At 50.8% G+C, this 16,141-nt stretch overlaps 1 protein-coding gene across 1 annotated transcript in view; it reads left to right on the forward strand.

The window, feature by feature from the left end:
- LOC146195734 (uncharacterized) overlaps positions 1 to 16,141 on the forward strand; it is a 53,081-nt gene that overhangs the window by 261 nt on the left and 36,679 nt on the right. Inside the window, exons 2-3 of the mRNA XM_084596844.1 lie at positions 8,105 to 8,256; positions 11,174 to 11,429. Of these exons, the coding sequence (XP_084452970.1) occupies positions 8,105 to 8,256; positions 11,174 to 11,429 (408 nt within the window). The remainder of the gene's footprint in view (positions 1 to 8,104; positions 8,257 to 11,173; positions 11,430 to 16,141) is intronic.

A 16,141-nucleotide genomic window follows, 5' to 3' on the forward strand; every position in this document is an offset into this window, starting at 1 on the left:
CTTTCACGTACTGAGGCTAAATATTCTTTAACACTGCAAATTCTAGGATATGCTTTAAAATTGAGAGTACTGTAGTCATACTGTCAATAATAATTAAAAAATCTCGTACTTTGCATTTGGAACAATGCGAAACCATAAATACGCTTTTTGCATATCTCCCATGTTCATTAGAAAATCAGACGGTATATTATTAAACAAGGTATTCCCGTGGCACCAACAGCTTGTATGACGTTCTTCCACAATCTTGCCAGCCTCAAGCGTGCCCGTTGTGGTACTATAGATTTTCTTTCAGCGCTTCCCCGTTGGTGTAAGGTTTTAGAGAAGCATTGCAGACATGCACGCCGTTCAATGTACTTATGAATCTTTCCGGCTCGAACTTATCGCAGAACTTAATGACGCCTCCGATTATGACTATTAAATGTAATGACTTTGTCTTTTGTCAGTTATGCTTAACGCTATTTAGATGTTTTGATGCTAACGTGCTATTGCACGTAATGAGTTTGCTCTGGCCTTTCTTCACGCTCGATAGTAGTGTTGCTGATTGTATCTTTTTAATGCATATTCTAATGCGAGTCATGTGCAGCCGGTCTGGAATCTTATGTGGGAAACTGTTGAAAATTTATTTATTTCGTGGAGTTCGTACAATGCTTTATCTTGCATTAGTGTGCGTTTTCCTGGAACATTTACTTGAAACGTAGCAATTCTTGTTCCCGGAAATGAACCGCGGTTAACGGTTTACTGTGATTCCCCATAATGTCTAAACATACCTTCACTACACTCGAGATTGTGAACATTTTTGTTATCAACCTTTCTTGCTGTTATTCACGCATGGGAAGTAAGGGGCTGACACGAAAACCTGGCCATCTAAAATAGGATTTGGATGGCTTTACGGGGTTTAATTCAACTCATGGATTCAATCACAAATCCTTGCACACAGTAGTCTGGTGCCGTAACCACTGCACCGCCACGGTGGGGCTATCTATATTATGAATTATTAATCGCATAGACCAATAAGGAACTGATGCGCAAGTGGAGCGTTTATCACCCTTAAGTGAGCGAGAATATATTTACTCTATTTTCTCTTTCTCTTCTCTCGGCCTTTCTCTGTCTTCTGCAAGCGAACTAATAAACACTACTCGCTGCTGTTGTTCGGGCTTTATAGACTACATAGTATATAGATTGTAATCTCTCCCTGAAAGCTTTTTTTTTTTTATTTGAACATGAAAGTCATCCAAAACAAGCTGAGAAGCCTAACAATGTCTGCCTGAGACATCTACCATACCAACGAACACGCAACATACGTGGACGCGGCAAGGCAAGATGCAACAACCTATGTGGCCTGTGCTACCACACCGCAATCTATCCTTATCTCCGCAGCCATGGTGCGCGCCTCTTCTCCCACCGCAGCGCAAGAAACAGCGAGAGGGCTGGCCATCGCTGACCCGCGTACGCCTACTGTCCTCAGTGACTCAAAAAGAGCAATTCTAAATTTCTCGGCAGGGTACATGTGCTTCCTGCTGCACGCATCCTGCGCGGCTGCACTCCCGACCACAAAATTAACCTACTCTGGGTACCCACCCACGCAGGCAACTCTGGAAACGATGGGGCCGACCAACTTGCCCGATGATTAACAATCCGGATTGTCGGTCTCACTCACGCAACCGGACGTACTCGTTGAAACCCCCCAGACTTTCGCCGAAATTGCCGATTTTCGCAAAGAAAGAGATGCGACGCCTTTTCCCGTCTCCACACCCCGACCCTGAGCGAGCACAAGCCACCCTGCTCTGCAGATTACAGACACCGAGTGTAGTTGAGTCTAATTGGAGTAGACTCCCCGCACCACTAATGTATCGCGGGTAAGATTACAGACACAATCAATTCTTAGTCACTCCAGCCTATTGCTAATTACTAACGAGGAATACGACCCCGCATGTCCAAATTGCAACAACGGAAAACCCGCCACTCAGGCACCCATCCTCTGGGGATGCGAAAATAACCCGCCCCCAAAAGCCCTCCTGCCAGCTCCCTCTGCGGAAAGCTGGCACCAACTCCTTACTAAGCCAGACAAGAATACACAACTTGCACTTATTTCGTGGGCCCAGGATGTCGCTCCCACCTGGGGGACACACAGGACCCACCTGCCCTAATTCACGACATCTCGGGCAAATAAAGTTGTTTCTCTTTCTCTTGCTGCTTACATATTTTTATATTGATCCCTACCCTACTGAAAAAACTGTAAGGGGCAATAACCTCACATTTTCTCACACGATCTCACTCAATTCACATAAGAAATCACGTACAAGTCGCATATACTTGCATAAGTTCTCATAGTTTCTTGTACATTATCATAAATTATGTACGATATTTTATGATAATGATGTGCACCGTATGAGACTTTATGCGATTAAATGAGATTTTATGAGGTTATTGCCCCGTAGAACTTTTGGTTTTTCAGTAGGGTAGTGCTCTTGAATATGCGGGTTTAAGTATGGCTTAAATCTACTGATACGAGCGGAAGCTGTGTTAAGCATGGTCATGCATAGTTTAGCAAAGTTGTCGGCAAGGTTGTTCACGGTTGTTCACGGTTGTGCATTGTTTGATGGTTTGAATTAGTAGGATGCTCAACCTTCGCCTTCAGAGAACACCTGATAGGCTTTCAAACCGCTTTTTCATTCCACGATATATTCGTGTTTATTAATAATTATATAACAGTAATACTACTAATAATAATATTATTTTTTCACATGAAGGAAAAGGCGCCTTATCTGTCACAGTCTTTTGTGGACACCGGAACCACTCCACACGGAAAATGAGGAAGTGGGAGAAAAAGTGGAAATAGAGAAAGAGGAGTCGTAGTGCAGAGCTGCGGAGCAATTTTGACCACCTGGCGATCTTTAATAGTGTTGTTGTGGCTGTAGGAAGAAGGAAAAAAATACACTGGCCTGCTACTGGCTCTGTAGCTGAGCCACCTGCTGCTGCTGCTGCTGCTGCCGCTGCTGCTGCTGCCGCTGCTGCTGCTGCCGCTGCTGCTGCTGCTGCTGCTGCTGCTGCTGCTGCTGCTGCTGCTGCTGCTGCTGCTGCTGCTGCTGCTGCTGCTGCTGCTGCTGCTGCTGCTGCTGCTGCTGCTGCTGCTGCTGCTGCTGCTGCTGCTGCTGCTGCTGCTGCTGCTGCTGCTGCTGCGTCTGCTTGCTGCTGCTTGCTGCTTGCTGCTTGCTGCTGCCCCTTGCTGCTGCTGCTTGCTGCTGCTTGCTGCTGCTGCTGCTTGCTGCTGCTTGCTGCTGCTTGCTGCTTGCTGCCGCTTGCTGCTTGCTGCTTGCTGCTGCCACTTGCTGCTGCTGCTGCTGCTGCTGCTGCTTGCTGCTTGCTGCTTGCTGCTGCTGCTGCTGCTGCTGCTGCTGCTGCTTGCTGCTTGCTGCTGCTGCTGCTGCTGCTGCTGCTGCTGCTGCTGCTGCTGCTGCTGCTGCTGCTGCTGCTGCTGCTGCTGCTGCTGCTGCTGCTGCTGCTGCTGCTGCTGCTGCTGCTGCTGCTGCTGCTGCTGCTTGCTGCTTGCTGCTGCTTGCTGCTTGCTGCTGCTGCTGCTGCTGCTGCTTGCTGCTTGCTGCTTGCTGCCGCTTGCTGCTGCCGCTTGCTGCTGCTGCTTGCTGCTTGCTGCTGCTGCTGCTGCTCCTGCTGCTGCTGCTGCTGCTGCTGATGCTTGCTGCTGCCGCTTGCAGCTGCTGCTTGCTGCTGCTGCTGCTACTGCCGCTTGCTGCTGCTGCTGCTGCTGCTTGCTGCTGCTGCTGCTGCTGCTGCTGCTGCTGCTGCTGCTGCTGCTGCTGCTGCTGCTGCTGCTGCTGCTGCTGCTGCTGCTGCTGCTGCTGCTGCTGCTGCTGCTGCTTGCTGCCGCTTGCTGCTGCCGCTTGCTGCTGCCGCTTGCTGCTGCCACTTGCTGCTTGTTGCTGCCGCTTGCTGCTTGTCGCTGCTTGCTGCTGCTGCTGCTTCCTGCTGCTGCTGCTGCTGCTGCTGCTGCTGCTGCTGCTGCTGCTGCTGCTGCTGCTGCTGCTGCTGCTGCTGCTGCTGCTGCTGCTGCTGCTGCTGCTGCTGCTGCTGCTGCTGCTGCTGCTGCTGCTGCTGCTGCTGCTGCTGCTGCTGCTGCTGCTGCTTGCTGTTGCTGATGCTTGCTGCTGCCGCTTGCTGCTGCTGCTTGCTGCTGCCGCTGCTGCTGCTTGCTGCTGCTTGCTGCTGCTTGCTGCTGCTGCTGCTGCTTGCTGCTGCTTGCTGCTTGCTGCTGCTTGCTGCTTGCTACGCTTGCTGCTTGCTGCTGCTGCTGCTGCTGCTGCTGCTGCTGCTGCTGCTGCTGCTGCTGCTGCTGCTGCTGCTGCTGCTGCTGCTGCTGCTGCTGCTGCTGCTGCTGCTGCTGCTGCTGCTGCTGCTGCTGCTGCTGCTGCTGCTGCTGCTGCTGCTGCTGCTGCTGCTGCTGCTTGCTGCTTGCTGCTTGCTGCTGCTTGCTGCTTACTGCTGCCTGCTGCTTGCTGCTTGCTGCTGCTGCTGCTTGCTGCTTGCTGCTGCTAGCTGCTGCTTGCTGCTGCTTGCTGCTGCTGATGCTTGCTGCTGCCGCTTGCTGCCGCTGCTGCTGCTGCTGCTGCTGCTGATGCTTGCTGCTGCCGCTTGCAGCTGCTGCTTGCTGCTGCTGCTGCTACTGCCGCTTGCTGCTGCTGCTGCTGCTGCTTGCTGCTGCTGCTGCTGCTGCTGCTGCTGCTTGCTGCTGCTTGCTGCCGCTTGCTGCTGCCGCTTGCTGCTGCCGCTTGCTGCTGCCACTTGCTGCTTGTTGCTGCCGCTTGCTGCTTGTCGCTGCTTGCTGCTGCTTGCTGCTGCTGCTGCTTCCTGCTGCTGCTGCTGCTGCTGCTGCTGCTGCTGCTGCTGCTGCTGCTGCTGCTGCTGCTGCTGCTGCTGCTGCTGCTGCTGCTGCTGCTGCTGCTGCTGCTGCTGCTGCTGCTGCTGCTGCTGCTGCTGCTGCTGCTGCTGCTGCTGCTGCTGCTGCTGCTGCTGCTGCTGCTGCTGCTGCTGCTTGCTTCTGCTTGCTGCTTGCTGCTGCTGCTGCTTGCTGCTGCTGCTGCTGCTGCTTGTTGCTGCTTGCTGCTGCTGCTGCTGCTGCTGCTACTGCTGCTGCTGCTGCTGCTGCTGCTGCTGCTGCTGCTGCTGCTGCTGCTGCTGCTGCTGCTGCTGCTGCTGCTGCTGCTGCTGCTGCTGCTGCTGCTGCTGCTGCTGCTGCTGCTGCTGCTGCTTGCTGCTGCTGCTGCTGCTGCTTGCTGCTGCTGATGCTTGCTGCTGCCGCTTGCTGCTGCTGCTTGCTGCTGCTGCTTCCTGCTGCTGCTGCTGCTGCTGCTTGCTGCTGCTGCTGCTTGCTGCTGCTTGCTGCTGCTTGCTGCTTGCTACCGCTTGCTGCTTGCTGCTTGCTGCTGCTGCTGCTTGCTGCTGCTTGCTGCTTGCTGCTGCCGCTTGCTGCTGCTGCTTGCTGCTTGCTGCTAGCTGCTGCTTGCTGCTGCTGATGCTTGCTGCTGCCGCTTGCTGCTGCTGCTGCTGCTGATGCTTGCTGCTGCCGCTTGCAGCTGCTGCTTGCTGCTGCTGCTGCTGCCGCTTGCTGCTGCTGCTGCTGCTGCTGCTGCTGCTGCTGCTGCTGCTGCTGCTGCTGCTGCTGCTGCTGCTGCTGCTGCTGCTGCTGCTGCTGCTGCTGCTGCTGCTGCTGCTGCTGCTGCTGCTGCTGCTGCTGCTGCTGCTGCTGCTGCTGCTGCTGCTGCTGCTGCTGCTGCTGCTGCTGCTGCTGCTGCTGCTGCTGCTGCTGCTGCTTGCTGCCGCTTGCTGCTGCCGCTTGCTGCTGCCACTTGCTGCTGCCGCTTGCAGCTGCTGCTTGCTGCTGCTGCTGCTGCCGCTTGCTGCTGCTGCTGCTGCTGCTGCTGCTGCTGCTGCTGCTGCTGCTGCTGCTGCTGCTGCTGCTGCTGCTGCTGCTGCTGCTGCTGCTGCTGCTGCTGCTGCTGCTGCTGCTGCTGCTGCTGCTGCTGCTGCTGCTGCTGCTGCTGCTGCTGCTGCTGCTGCTGCTGCTGCTGCTGCTGCTGCTGCTGCTGCTGCTTGCTGCCGCTTGCTGCTGCCGCTTGCTGCTGCCACTTGCTGCTTGCTGCCGCTTGCTGCTGCCGCTTGCTGCTGCCACTTGCTGCTTGTTGCTGCCGCTGCTTGCTGCTGCTTGCTGCTGCTGCTTCCTGCTGCTGCTGCTGCTGCTGCTGCTGCTGCTGCTGCTGCTGCTGCTGCTGCTGCTGCTGCTGCTGCTGCTGCTGCTGCTGCTGCTGCTGCTGCTGCTGCTGCTGCTGCTGCTGCTGCTGCTGCTGCTGCTGCTGCTGCTGCTGCTGCTGCTGCTGCTGCTGCTTGCTGCTGCTTGCTGCTTGCTGCTGCTTGCTGCTTGCTGCTTGCTGCTGCTGCTGCTGCTGCTGCTGCTGCTGCTGCTGCTGCTGCTGCTGCTGCTGCTGCTGCTGCTGCTGCTGCTGCTGCTGCTGCTGCTGCTGCTGCTGCTGCTGCTGCTGCTGCTGCTGCTGCTGCTGCTGCTGCTGCTGCTGCTGCTGCTACTGCTGCTGCTGCTGCTGCTGCTGCTGCTTGCTGCTTGCTGCTGCTGCTGCTGCTGCTGCTGCTGCTGCTGCTGCTGCTGCTGCTGCTGCTGCTGCTGCTGCTGCTGCTGCTGCTGCTGCTGCTGCTGCTGCTGCTTGCTGCTTGCTGCCGCTTGCTGCTGCTGCTGCCGCTTGCTGCTGCTGCTGCTGCTGCTGCTGCTGCTGCTGCTGCTGCTGCTGCTGCTGCTGCTGCTGCTGCTGCTGCTGCTGCTGCTGCTGCTGCTGCTGCTGCTGCTGCTGCTGCTGCTGCTGCTGCTGCTGCTGCTGCTGCTGCTGCTGCTGCTGCTGCTGCTGCTGCTGCTGCTGCTGCTGCTGCTGCTGCTGCTGCTGCTGCTGCTGCTGCTGCTGCTGCTGCTGCTGCTGCTGCTGCTGCTGCTGCTGCTGCTGCTGCTGCTGCTGCTGCTGCTGCTGCTGCTGCTGCTGCTGCTGCTGCTGCTGCTGCTGCTGCTGCTGCTGCTGGACGACGGCAGGCGTACTTGGCCTCGTTCTGGACGGCGTCTGAGATGATAGCCTTGAGGCAGTTAGCCCGAGGGGTGGGTAGGAGTCCGAGCGGTCCCTGAGACTGCGTTGATTGCTGCAAGAACGTTGGCTGTCCCAGCGGCTGGCGTGTTGTAAAATTACCCGGCGTGAGGAGGCTTGTTCTTTTTGCTTAGCAGCTTCAGCCTGTCTGCGATTTTCCCACTGACGGCGCTTGACGGCGTACGGAGTGCGAAATATTTCTTTGCATCGGCTGTCGCCCGTGAGGTGTTCTTTCCCGCAGAGACGGCAGCGGCGTACAGGAATGGTTGCTGGCCGGGTTGGGAAGCCCACAGCCTCGGCACTTGGTAACTGTGCTCACGCATACGTCGGATCGCGGAGGCCCGGCAGTGGTGAGTCAGTGGGTTATGCACACCTGCTCAAGGCCAGACTGAATGCAGCGGCGCTCACTTAGAATGCAGCTGTGAAAGCGCGCGCCGCTGCATTCAGTCCGGTCGTAGGGTGGCTGTTCCTGGCCCTGCAGGGCTGGCATGGCAGGTCAGCGCCGCTTGCGGCAAGGGCTAGCCAGCCACCGAATTTTTATCTTTTGTAGGCCGTCATTGCACTCGCTACCATTTTAGTGGCGGATGACTTTTTTTTTTCTCTTCTGTCCGCATGAGGCAGCGGAGGTGGCTGAGCTACGGAGCCAGTAGCAGGCACGTGCATTTTCTATTCCTTCTTCCTACAGCCACAACAACAACGACCTGCCGAGCAAGCGAGTAAAGTGGCGAGCCAGTGCCGCGTCACGTGTTTAGACACACTTTCTCCAGTAACCGAGTCAATCGGCTTAACGCATGCTTTCAAGTATAAATGACCGGAACGTCATCCCCATGAGTTATACATGAGAGAAGGAGTCTCCTCTCCAAAATTTACAGGCCACCACAACATTTAGCACGCTTCCACGTGCAAGGATGCCAAGCGATAAAATTGTTTTTTGTTATTGTTTTCCACATTAGGTTGCGACTCCTGCCACGTGTTCTGAGAAACGTTGCCAACATTGACATCGAAGTCACGCTTCTTGGACAGCGCGTCTCAATGCCGGTGGGAATAGCCCCCACTGGATTTCAAAAGTTGGCACATCCTGCAGGCGAGACAGCTACAGCACGAGGTAATGCAAAAAAAAAAGTTTTTGAAAGTGGCGTTCGAGCGCTGTGATCCACATGGGGTCGAAATCTCCCCTACGGCTCCCCTTTCTCTGTTACCACTTTCACTTCCACCTCCCTCCCTCTCCGGCGCGGTCAAGTTTCCACAGAGCATGTGACAGATACTGCGCCTTTCCCTTCCTGTGAGCCAATTTTATATATATATATATATATATATATATATATATATATATATGGGCAAATAAAACCTAGCAGCTCGTTGAGCAATCTTCAACGTGTTGGGCACAAATTGTTATTATTAATAATAGTGATAATATTAATAATAACAATTGGTTCAAAAGAATGGAAAGACGCAGTATCTGAGCCACCTCTGATTGGTTTATAGGAAGGGAAAAGGCGCGGTAACTGTCTCACTGTGGACACCTCAACCACGCCATAAGGGAAGAGAGGCAGGTAGGAGTAAAAGGGGAGAGAAAGAGGAGCCATAGTGGAGAGCTACAGTGTAATTTCGACCACCTGGGGATCTTTAACGTGCGCTGACATCACACAGCACACGGACGCCTCTTCGTTTCGCCTCCATCGAAACGCTGCCGCCGAGGTCGGGTTTGAACCTGGGTAGCCCGGCGCAGTAGTCGGGCGTCTTACTACTGCACCAGCAGGGCGGGGCGTGCATTATCTGTTGGTTGGTTCACAGGGAGGAAAAGGCGCAGTATCTGTCACACTTGTTTCTGTGGACACCTGAACCGCGCCGTAAGGGAAGGGAGGAAGGTGGGAGTGAAAGTGAATAGAGAGAAAGAGGAGCCGTAGTGATTGCTATGGAGTAATTTCGACCACCTGGGGATCTTTAACGTGCGCAGACAACGCACAGCACAACATTATCTGTCACACTTGTTTCTGCCGTAAAGAAAGGGAGGAAAGTGGGAATAAAAGGAGAAAGAGAGGAAGAGGAACCGTAGTAAAGGGCTGCAGAGTAATGTCGACCCCCTGGGGATCTTTAATGTGCACTGACCTCACAAGCACACGGATGCCCCTCGGTTTCGCCTCCATCAAACGGAGCCGCCCGCGGTCGGGATCGAACCTAGGTACTCCGGCACAGTAGTCGGGCACCTTGACCACTGCACCGCTGCGGCGGTGCGGCGTAGAATAAAGGTGGGACTTCTGCAAATAAAATGGGTCATTCCGAAACAGAAGTCTACCATATAGTGTAGCAAAAGCCACAAGATTGAGATGAAGTTCAATGAAATATAGTATAAAATGTTTGCAAACGAATGCGTAAGTTTCTTGCTTGGTCGACTAGGTAGCGAAAGGTTGACATTGCAAGCTATTTCTTGCGTGCGAAATACATATATTGAAAAGCAGGTATTAAAGTTTATATTGGCTCCTTCTGCGGTGTTCTAATACCATTGATAGCGGACATCACAAAATTATCACTAGTTAGCTGGATAAGTACATTTTATTACTCAGTCAATGAACATTAGAATTCCGCACATGGTAACAATTATATTTTCCCTCGGTGCTGTGGCCTACCGAATTTTCGCCCCATAGCTCGTTTCGTACATCGCCCTAATTTTGCGTGCTTGTTCCAAGAGCTAGCTTTTATGCCCTTCGAACTAGAGCGCGTAATAGGTCGTGCCATAATTTTCTGTGTTGAAAATAATTTGAGGCCACTTAGATGGCTATCAGGTAAGGCGAAAGCTTTTCCTTTTAATCATTGCACACACTCATGCCACTTTTCCCTCATTTTATTTTTATGTTTTTTTGTTCATCTCTTTTCCTGTTTTCTCGTTCTTTTTTTTCTTTCTTACACTTTTTGCTTTTTGATTGTCTTTCTATTTTTCAGTGTTTATTTCACTACGTTTTTCTCTTTTACTCTTAATTTACTGCTTTAGAAATAATATTATTATTTTTTATATTTTAACTCAAAGATAAGGCCTCACGCTTTGCTACATTTTGAACGTTTTTTGCTCTATAATGGCGTTTGTGGATGTTCGACATCTGCACGCTATATTGGAATCCTTGGCTATTTTGAGGTCGAACTAACTTTTCTGGTTTTTATTATATTAAACACTGTATATTTGTCTGCCATGTTGCAATTCATTCACCTTATTTTCCATGCCCTCTCCCCCTAACGTGGCAGGCTTGGTTAGCGTCTGGCCAGCAGGCAGACCAGTTGCCCTTGGTGACCCTGCCCCAGGACATTATCGACGTTTAATACTGCGTTTGATTAAAGTTTTCCTCATCGTAATTATTAATCTATTTATGGCACATAAACGAAGTTTTGAGCTAGCAGCGTCAACACATTCCTTAACAAAGTAGAAAACCTGAGGCAATGGGTTCTACACATCTCGACCGTAAAGTCCGCATTGTCTTTCGCGCCTGCTAGATATTTTTATTTTATCCTTCTTCTCAATATTTGTAATGTACACCAGGCCAACTGGCCGCCCGATTTGTTAACATTGGATGAACAATGATGGTTAAAAAATAGGGCCCTGTTAAGAAATTTTAGTCTAAAAGGCCATTCCTACAGACACATTTTTTAAAATGAGAACAGCAAGAACTTGCACATGGTTGTCGCCATCACTCGTATATTTCCCACATTAACTGTGTCCCTCGACGTCAATATTCTGGGTTATGATAACAGATGACCATGCAGCTAGTGTTACACCGCCGTTAATTTTGAAACTGCGTAATGCACGCTTCCCATGTGTACACGCGTGATTAGCTTTATCGTGTAGTGGGAAATTTCAAATTCGTTTTCGCAGCTATAGATCATTTTATTCCGTTTGCTACTTAAAAGTATATCATAGGCATAAAGAGCCAGAAAATCAATTTTGCTGAGAGGAGTAGTAGCACGAATAGGTCTACAGTGGTCTGTTTAGATTGCATGCAGTTTCTTCTCGACCACATTCTCTTCCCTACCAGCTGCCTCCGAGGCCAACACGGTGATGGTCTTGAGCACGTTCAGCACTACTGCTATGAAAGACGTGGCAACCGCAACGCCAGGAGGCTGCCGGTGGCTACAAATTCATGTCTTCAAGGACCGCTCAGTGACGGTTGACTTAATACGCCGTGCTGAGGCGCTTGCGTTCTCAGCAATTGTTCTCACCGTCGACACGCCCGTTTTTGGCCTGCACGTCGCCACTGTAAAAGACCGCACGATATACCCACAGCATATCACGTGAGTATGCACAGTGCGTCCAATAAAGGGTCCATTCAAATTTCTCTCGCAACAGAGAAAAAGCAGGTGAGATTTAGCCTAGCCGGCTTTATGACGTACTTTGGCTGGTTCTTCGGAGGCTTGCCCGAACGTGCTGCTGCTTTTGCACTTGATGGATGTCAATGGCAACTTGGGAGGCAAAACAGCGCACTTCAAAACACAGACACAGAAAGGGAACGACAACACAGCGCTGTGTTCTTTCTGTGTCTGTTTTGAAGTGCGCTATTTTGCCTTCCAAGATAATTTACCAACTAGCCCGTCCCTTCACCCTTGCATGTCAATGACAAACATTTCTGTAATGCAATGATCAGACTGTTCCGTGGGCACCAGCAAATTTTTGACGTCGGTGTGTTAACTTCGCATTCAATGGCACGTATGCGCGAAATTCTTTAGGCTGAGAACTGCAGGAAAGTTTGATTACGAAGTGTGGCTTACAGTGGTTTATTTTACTTTCTAGAACTTTACAATAACGCTCCTTCAATGAGATCCTTAAAATGACCTAGTTTTCCTAACATTGCTAGGCGTCTGGTGCCGATCGGCGTGCTTGAGCAGCGATGGCTTGCCTAATGCCAGATATGCATTCCTATGCCATCTTGGCTATAATTACCGAAATTTTGGCCTTCATGTGTGACCTCACTGCATAACTGCATATCACTTTTCCACAAACTGTATTCAAATAGGTCAGCTGGTCTATCCAATTAAAGATATTCGGCGTCAATAAATTACCTCGTGTGTTACAAGTGCTGCACTAGCTTTGGAACAAAACGCCTTGAAAATCTGCGCCCCATATCCGTCACGCCATACGCCGGAAAACTCATGGAAAAGGAAGTCCACGAGCGGCTTTCCAACACTCTTGAGAAAAATGAGCTGCTGCCACTCAAGATGTTTGGATTCAGAGCACACCCGTCCACATATGATGTGCTTCTGCAACTCAAACTCGCTGTCATTTATCCAGCACGCATATAAACAGTGACAGAACGCTTCTACCTCGACCCCAAAGGAGCGTTTGCAACGTCAAGCACTCCACGATCCTCAACAATCTCCAGAGAACGAACTGTGGCTAGAGAGTCTACTCGTAATTCTAGGATATTCTTAAACACAACCTTTAACATCAGCATCGGCACAAAACGAACCACGCAAGTGCAGATGAACACGAAAGGCACTCCGCAAGGGGCAGTATTTTCCCCACTTCTGTTCAACATTGCTCTGATACCTCCCACCGCTTCTAAAGCAGATAAAGGGCATACGCCACGCCCTGTACGCTGACATTATAGCCATCTGGACAACCGCAAAAAATATGACTATGATTGAATAACAACTACAAAACGCGGCAACAACAGCTCCGAATTATGCACCTAAATAGGCTGCTCTCTCGAAAATGTGAAGTCATAGTCTTCCGTCAGCACAAAACTCAGGCCACCATCAGCATGCGCGTTGACAATTCGCCCATCAAGGAAGTTCAGACCATCAAGATACTGGGTCTGTACATAAATAAAAAAAGGCACCAGCCTTCTCATCATCCAGAGACTCCGCCTCGGGAGGGAGCAAGTCGTCAGGATAATCGTAAGATAACGTCGCGGAACTCAGGGATGCGAGAAGATACTCTCCGACTGGTGCAGGCTTTCGCCGTAAGCCGCATCGTCTATGCAGCATCCTACCTCCGTTTCAAGAAGCTTGACATCTGTTCTTGACAAGAAGCTGTTCTGATTATGACATCGACGTCATAATCAGAGCAGCCTACAAGAAGGCTCTGGGCATCCCTATTACGACATCCACAGACCTAATGGTGATTAGGCGTCTACAACACGGTAGACGAGCTGATGGAGGCACACCTCGCGGCGCGGTGCTACGGCTCTCCACGATTCGGACTGGCCGACAAATCTTGAACGTTTTGAACATCAACTGCCCCCGACTGCTAGACCCCACAAGCGGCATCCCAGCCTCATGGAGAGGACAATTCAAGGAAACCCCATTGCCGAGGAATATGCATCCCGAGTATCACCAGTAAAGGAGAAAAGCACGAGGGGATGCTATAAAAAGGATCTACAGAGGACGCGAAAGCGTCTTTTATGTCGATGCTGCGGGTGACGAAAAGAAAATGATGGCCGTCGCGGTAGTACACCAAACTAAAACAGTGGACGGACTAATATTGCCTAGTCAAGGCACACAGGCTGCGGAAGAAGTGGCGATTGCGCTAGCTGCAACACACCCTACCTCAGAATACATTCTTACAGATTCACAGACAGAATATCGCAATTACCTCATGGGCAGGATTGCATCGCTAGCAGCTAACCTCCTGCAAGATAGTTACACCGGTGGCTACCAACTCACACATAAACACTTATTGTGGATACCAGGTCACCAGAGCATGCTAGGGAACTAGAGCACATAAGCCACAGTCCGAGCATTCCTCCCCAGAACATCTTGTACGGATCTCGAAGATCCTTCTATCCCATGACTAACTTCCACTGAAATACTTCAGCAAGTAAGTTTATCTCGCCGGGACTACCCTCCATAGGCTAAGACACTCAACAAATGCGAGTAGCTACACCTCCACAAACTACAGAACAACTCTTTCAACAACCCACGAAGACTAAAGGCAATAGATGCAGTCATTTGACTGAGAAAGCAAATTCTGCGGGGAAAAGGTGGCCTTGGACCACAAGGTGAAGGCCTGCCAACAAGATCAAACTGTCACTATTAATAAGCAGCCAACGCAGGAGGTGTAGGAGGGAGCTCTGACGAGCTTGGACACAAGAAGTCAAAAAGAACTCGTCGAAAGAGCGTGGACAGCAGCCTACGAAAATGGAATTCCGGACTGACGACTCCAACCACCGCTATAACCTCCTAAACATTTTCATTGAAATATTTTCACCATCACAGACACAGGAAGAAATATTGCTCAAGGAACATGCACACACAAGGCAGTGCAGACGCTGCCTTAACAAAATTACCAGAATGCTATTCAGCGGTAGCAATTGAGCCTCTCAGCTCTTTGTTTATGAAAAAAAATATGCAACGAAAGAATGTTTCCTAGCAGCCCTCGTTGATTAACACGCACCTCTTTTGGTGTTTCGCTGATGAAGCTGTAAGGAAATTTCATTTTAAAGGATAAGCTCCCTTCAGCTATATGAAGGAACAACGTCGTGCGAAAACTCCGCAAAAGACCGATGCCTGAAAAAGCGCCATGGCTCACAAGTAAAAGGAGCCCCAATTCAAGCAAGGAACCTCTGCCAGAGCACTCGCGACCTGAGTGGTGACCCAAGTTCAAACTTAAGACGCTTGAGAACCCAAATGTCGGGCGCGCGAGCCTAAAGCCACCTGTGTACAGGGCAAGGTCCGCAAGTTCAGGCTCTATATATAAGCCACCCTTGATATCTACCACGACCCTACATTAATTCGATCGCGAGCCCTCCACTATTGCGTCTTTTATAACCTGACTCGCTTTCGGACGTTATACCCAAGGGGGTAAAACCTCCTTGGTTAAACTGCATACGTCATTTAACCGCCTGCGGCTGTGGTACACATGCATATATCTTCACCCGGTTAGACACACCGAATCACAAAACCCAAAAGTGTAAAATACAAAATATTTATTTGCGTATGCAGGACCAAGGATTTGTAGTCGGTGGTTGTCCCTACTGCTACGAATATTTAAACACTATAACATATTTTTTTTTATTTTGTGTTATGCGTAATGTACGCTTGTCGAAAGTATTATGCGAAATTCCTGCAATTAAGAGACGTGTCCCTGCTGAGGCGACTTCAAATCGCTTTAGTGAAAATCTTACCTTTCGGATAAATACGAACCTTACATCACGAGAATTGCCTTCTCAGAGTCCGAGAAACTTCGGAGAGCTCATGCATCGTGTAGTTGGGGGGAATTCACCACGTAATTCCTGCACCTGAACTGCGCTTCAAGACTAGACCTAGTGCCTTCGGTGACACACTGGCGGAGGTACCTTCGTCGGCACCGCCTGTGTCGACGGCATTACCGACGGCATCACCTCCCCAACTTGCACAGCAAAACAGAAAGCAACTCAAAAGGTCACTCGTAGGATGCAGAGCCAATGGTCTCAACATGTCAGTTAACCACCCCTTCAGGCATCCAACAGATTTGAGGCTGTGCAGTTGGACGGCGATGAATGGCTACAGCTGCCTGAGACCGAGCCAACGGCAGTCTCTACGCCACCTGTTTACAGCTTTAAAGTGAACGCACAACATCGTCACAAACAGGGTGCAAACGGGAAGAACGTGACAGAACCTCCGCATGAATGTGACTGCAGTTGATGATCAAATTGAACAACTTTTAGCGGAGATCTATAAGCTCCGCAAACATCGTGAACTGCTTGCTCGTCGTAGGAGAGCAAAGGAATCCCAGACCTCCAATATAAATTCCTCCTCGCCAACGATAACGTCCCATACTTCTGTGTCGTTCACTGATTCCCACAAGTATTCTGCTGCCCTGCCTGATAGCTCTTCGATATCATTACTGAGATTTATCGTCGCTCAGTTATCTAACCTGACATTTGTGCTTTTGCGACTCCTGGACTGATAATCAAGATGGCGACTACACGTTATTGTGGTGTACGTTGGTGGAACTGGAGAAGGCTCTCTACAAAGGTCGGAGAGCTCAAATCTCGTCTTCGCATGACCAAGCTTCTTGTATGGGC

Source organism: Amblyomma maculatum, chromosome 3, assembly GCF_055883805.1.
Source record: "Amblyomma maculatum isolate TAMU_Amacu chromosome 3, ASM5588380v1, whole genome shotgun sequence".
Taxonomy (NCBI): domain Eukaryota; kingdom Metazoa; phylum Arthropoda; class Arachnida; order Ixodida; family Ixodidae; genus Amblyomma; species Amblyomma maculatum.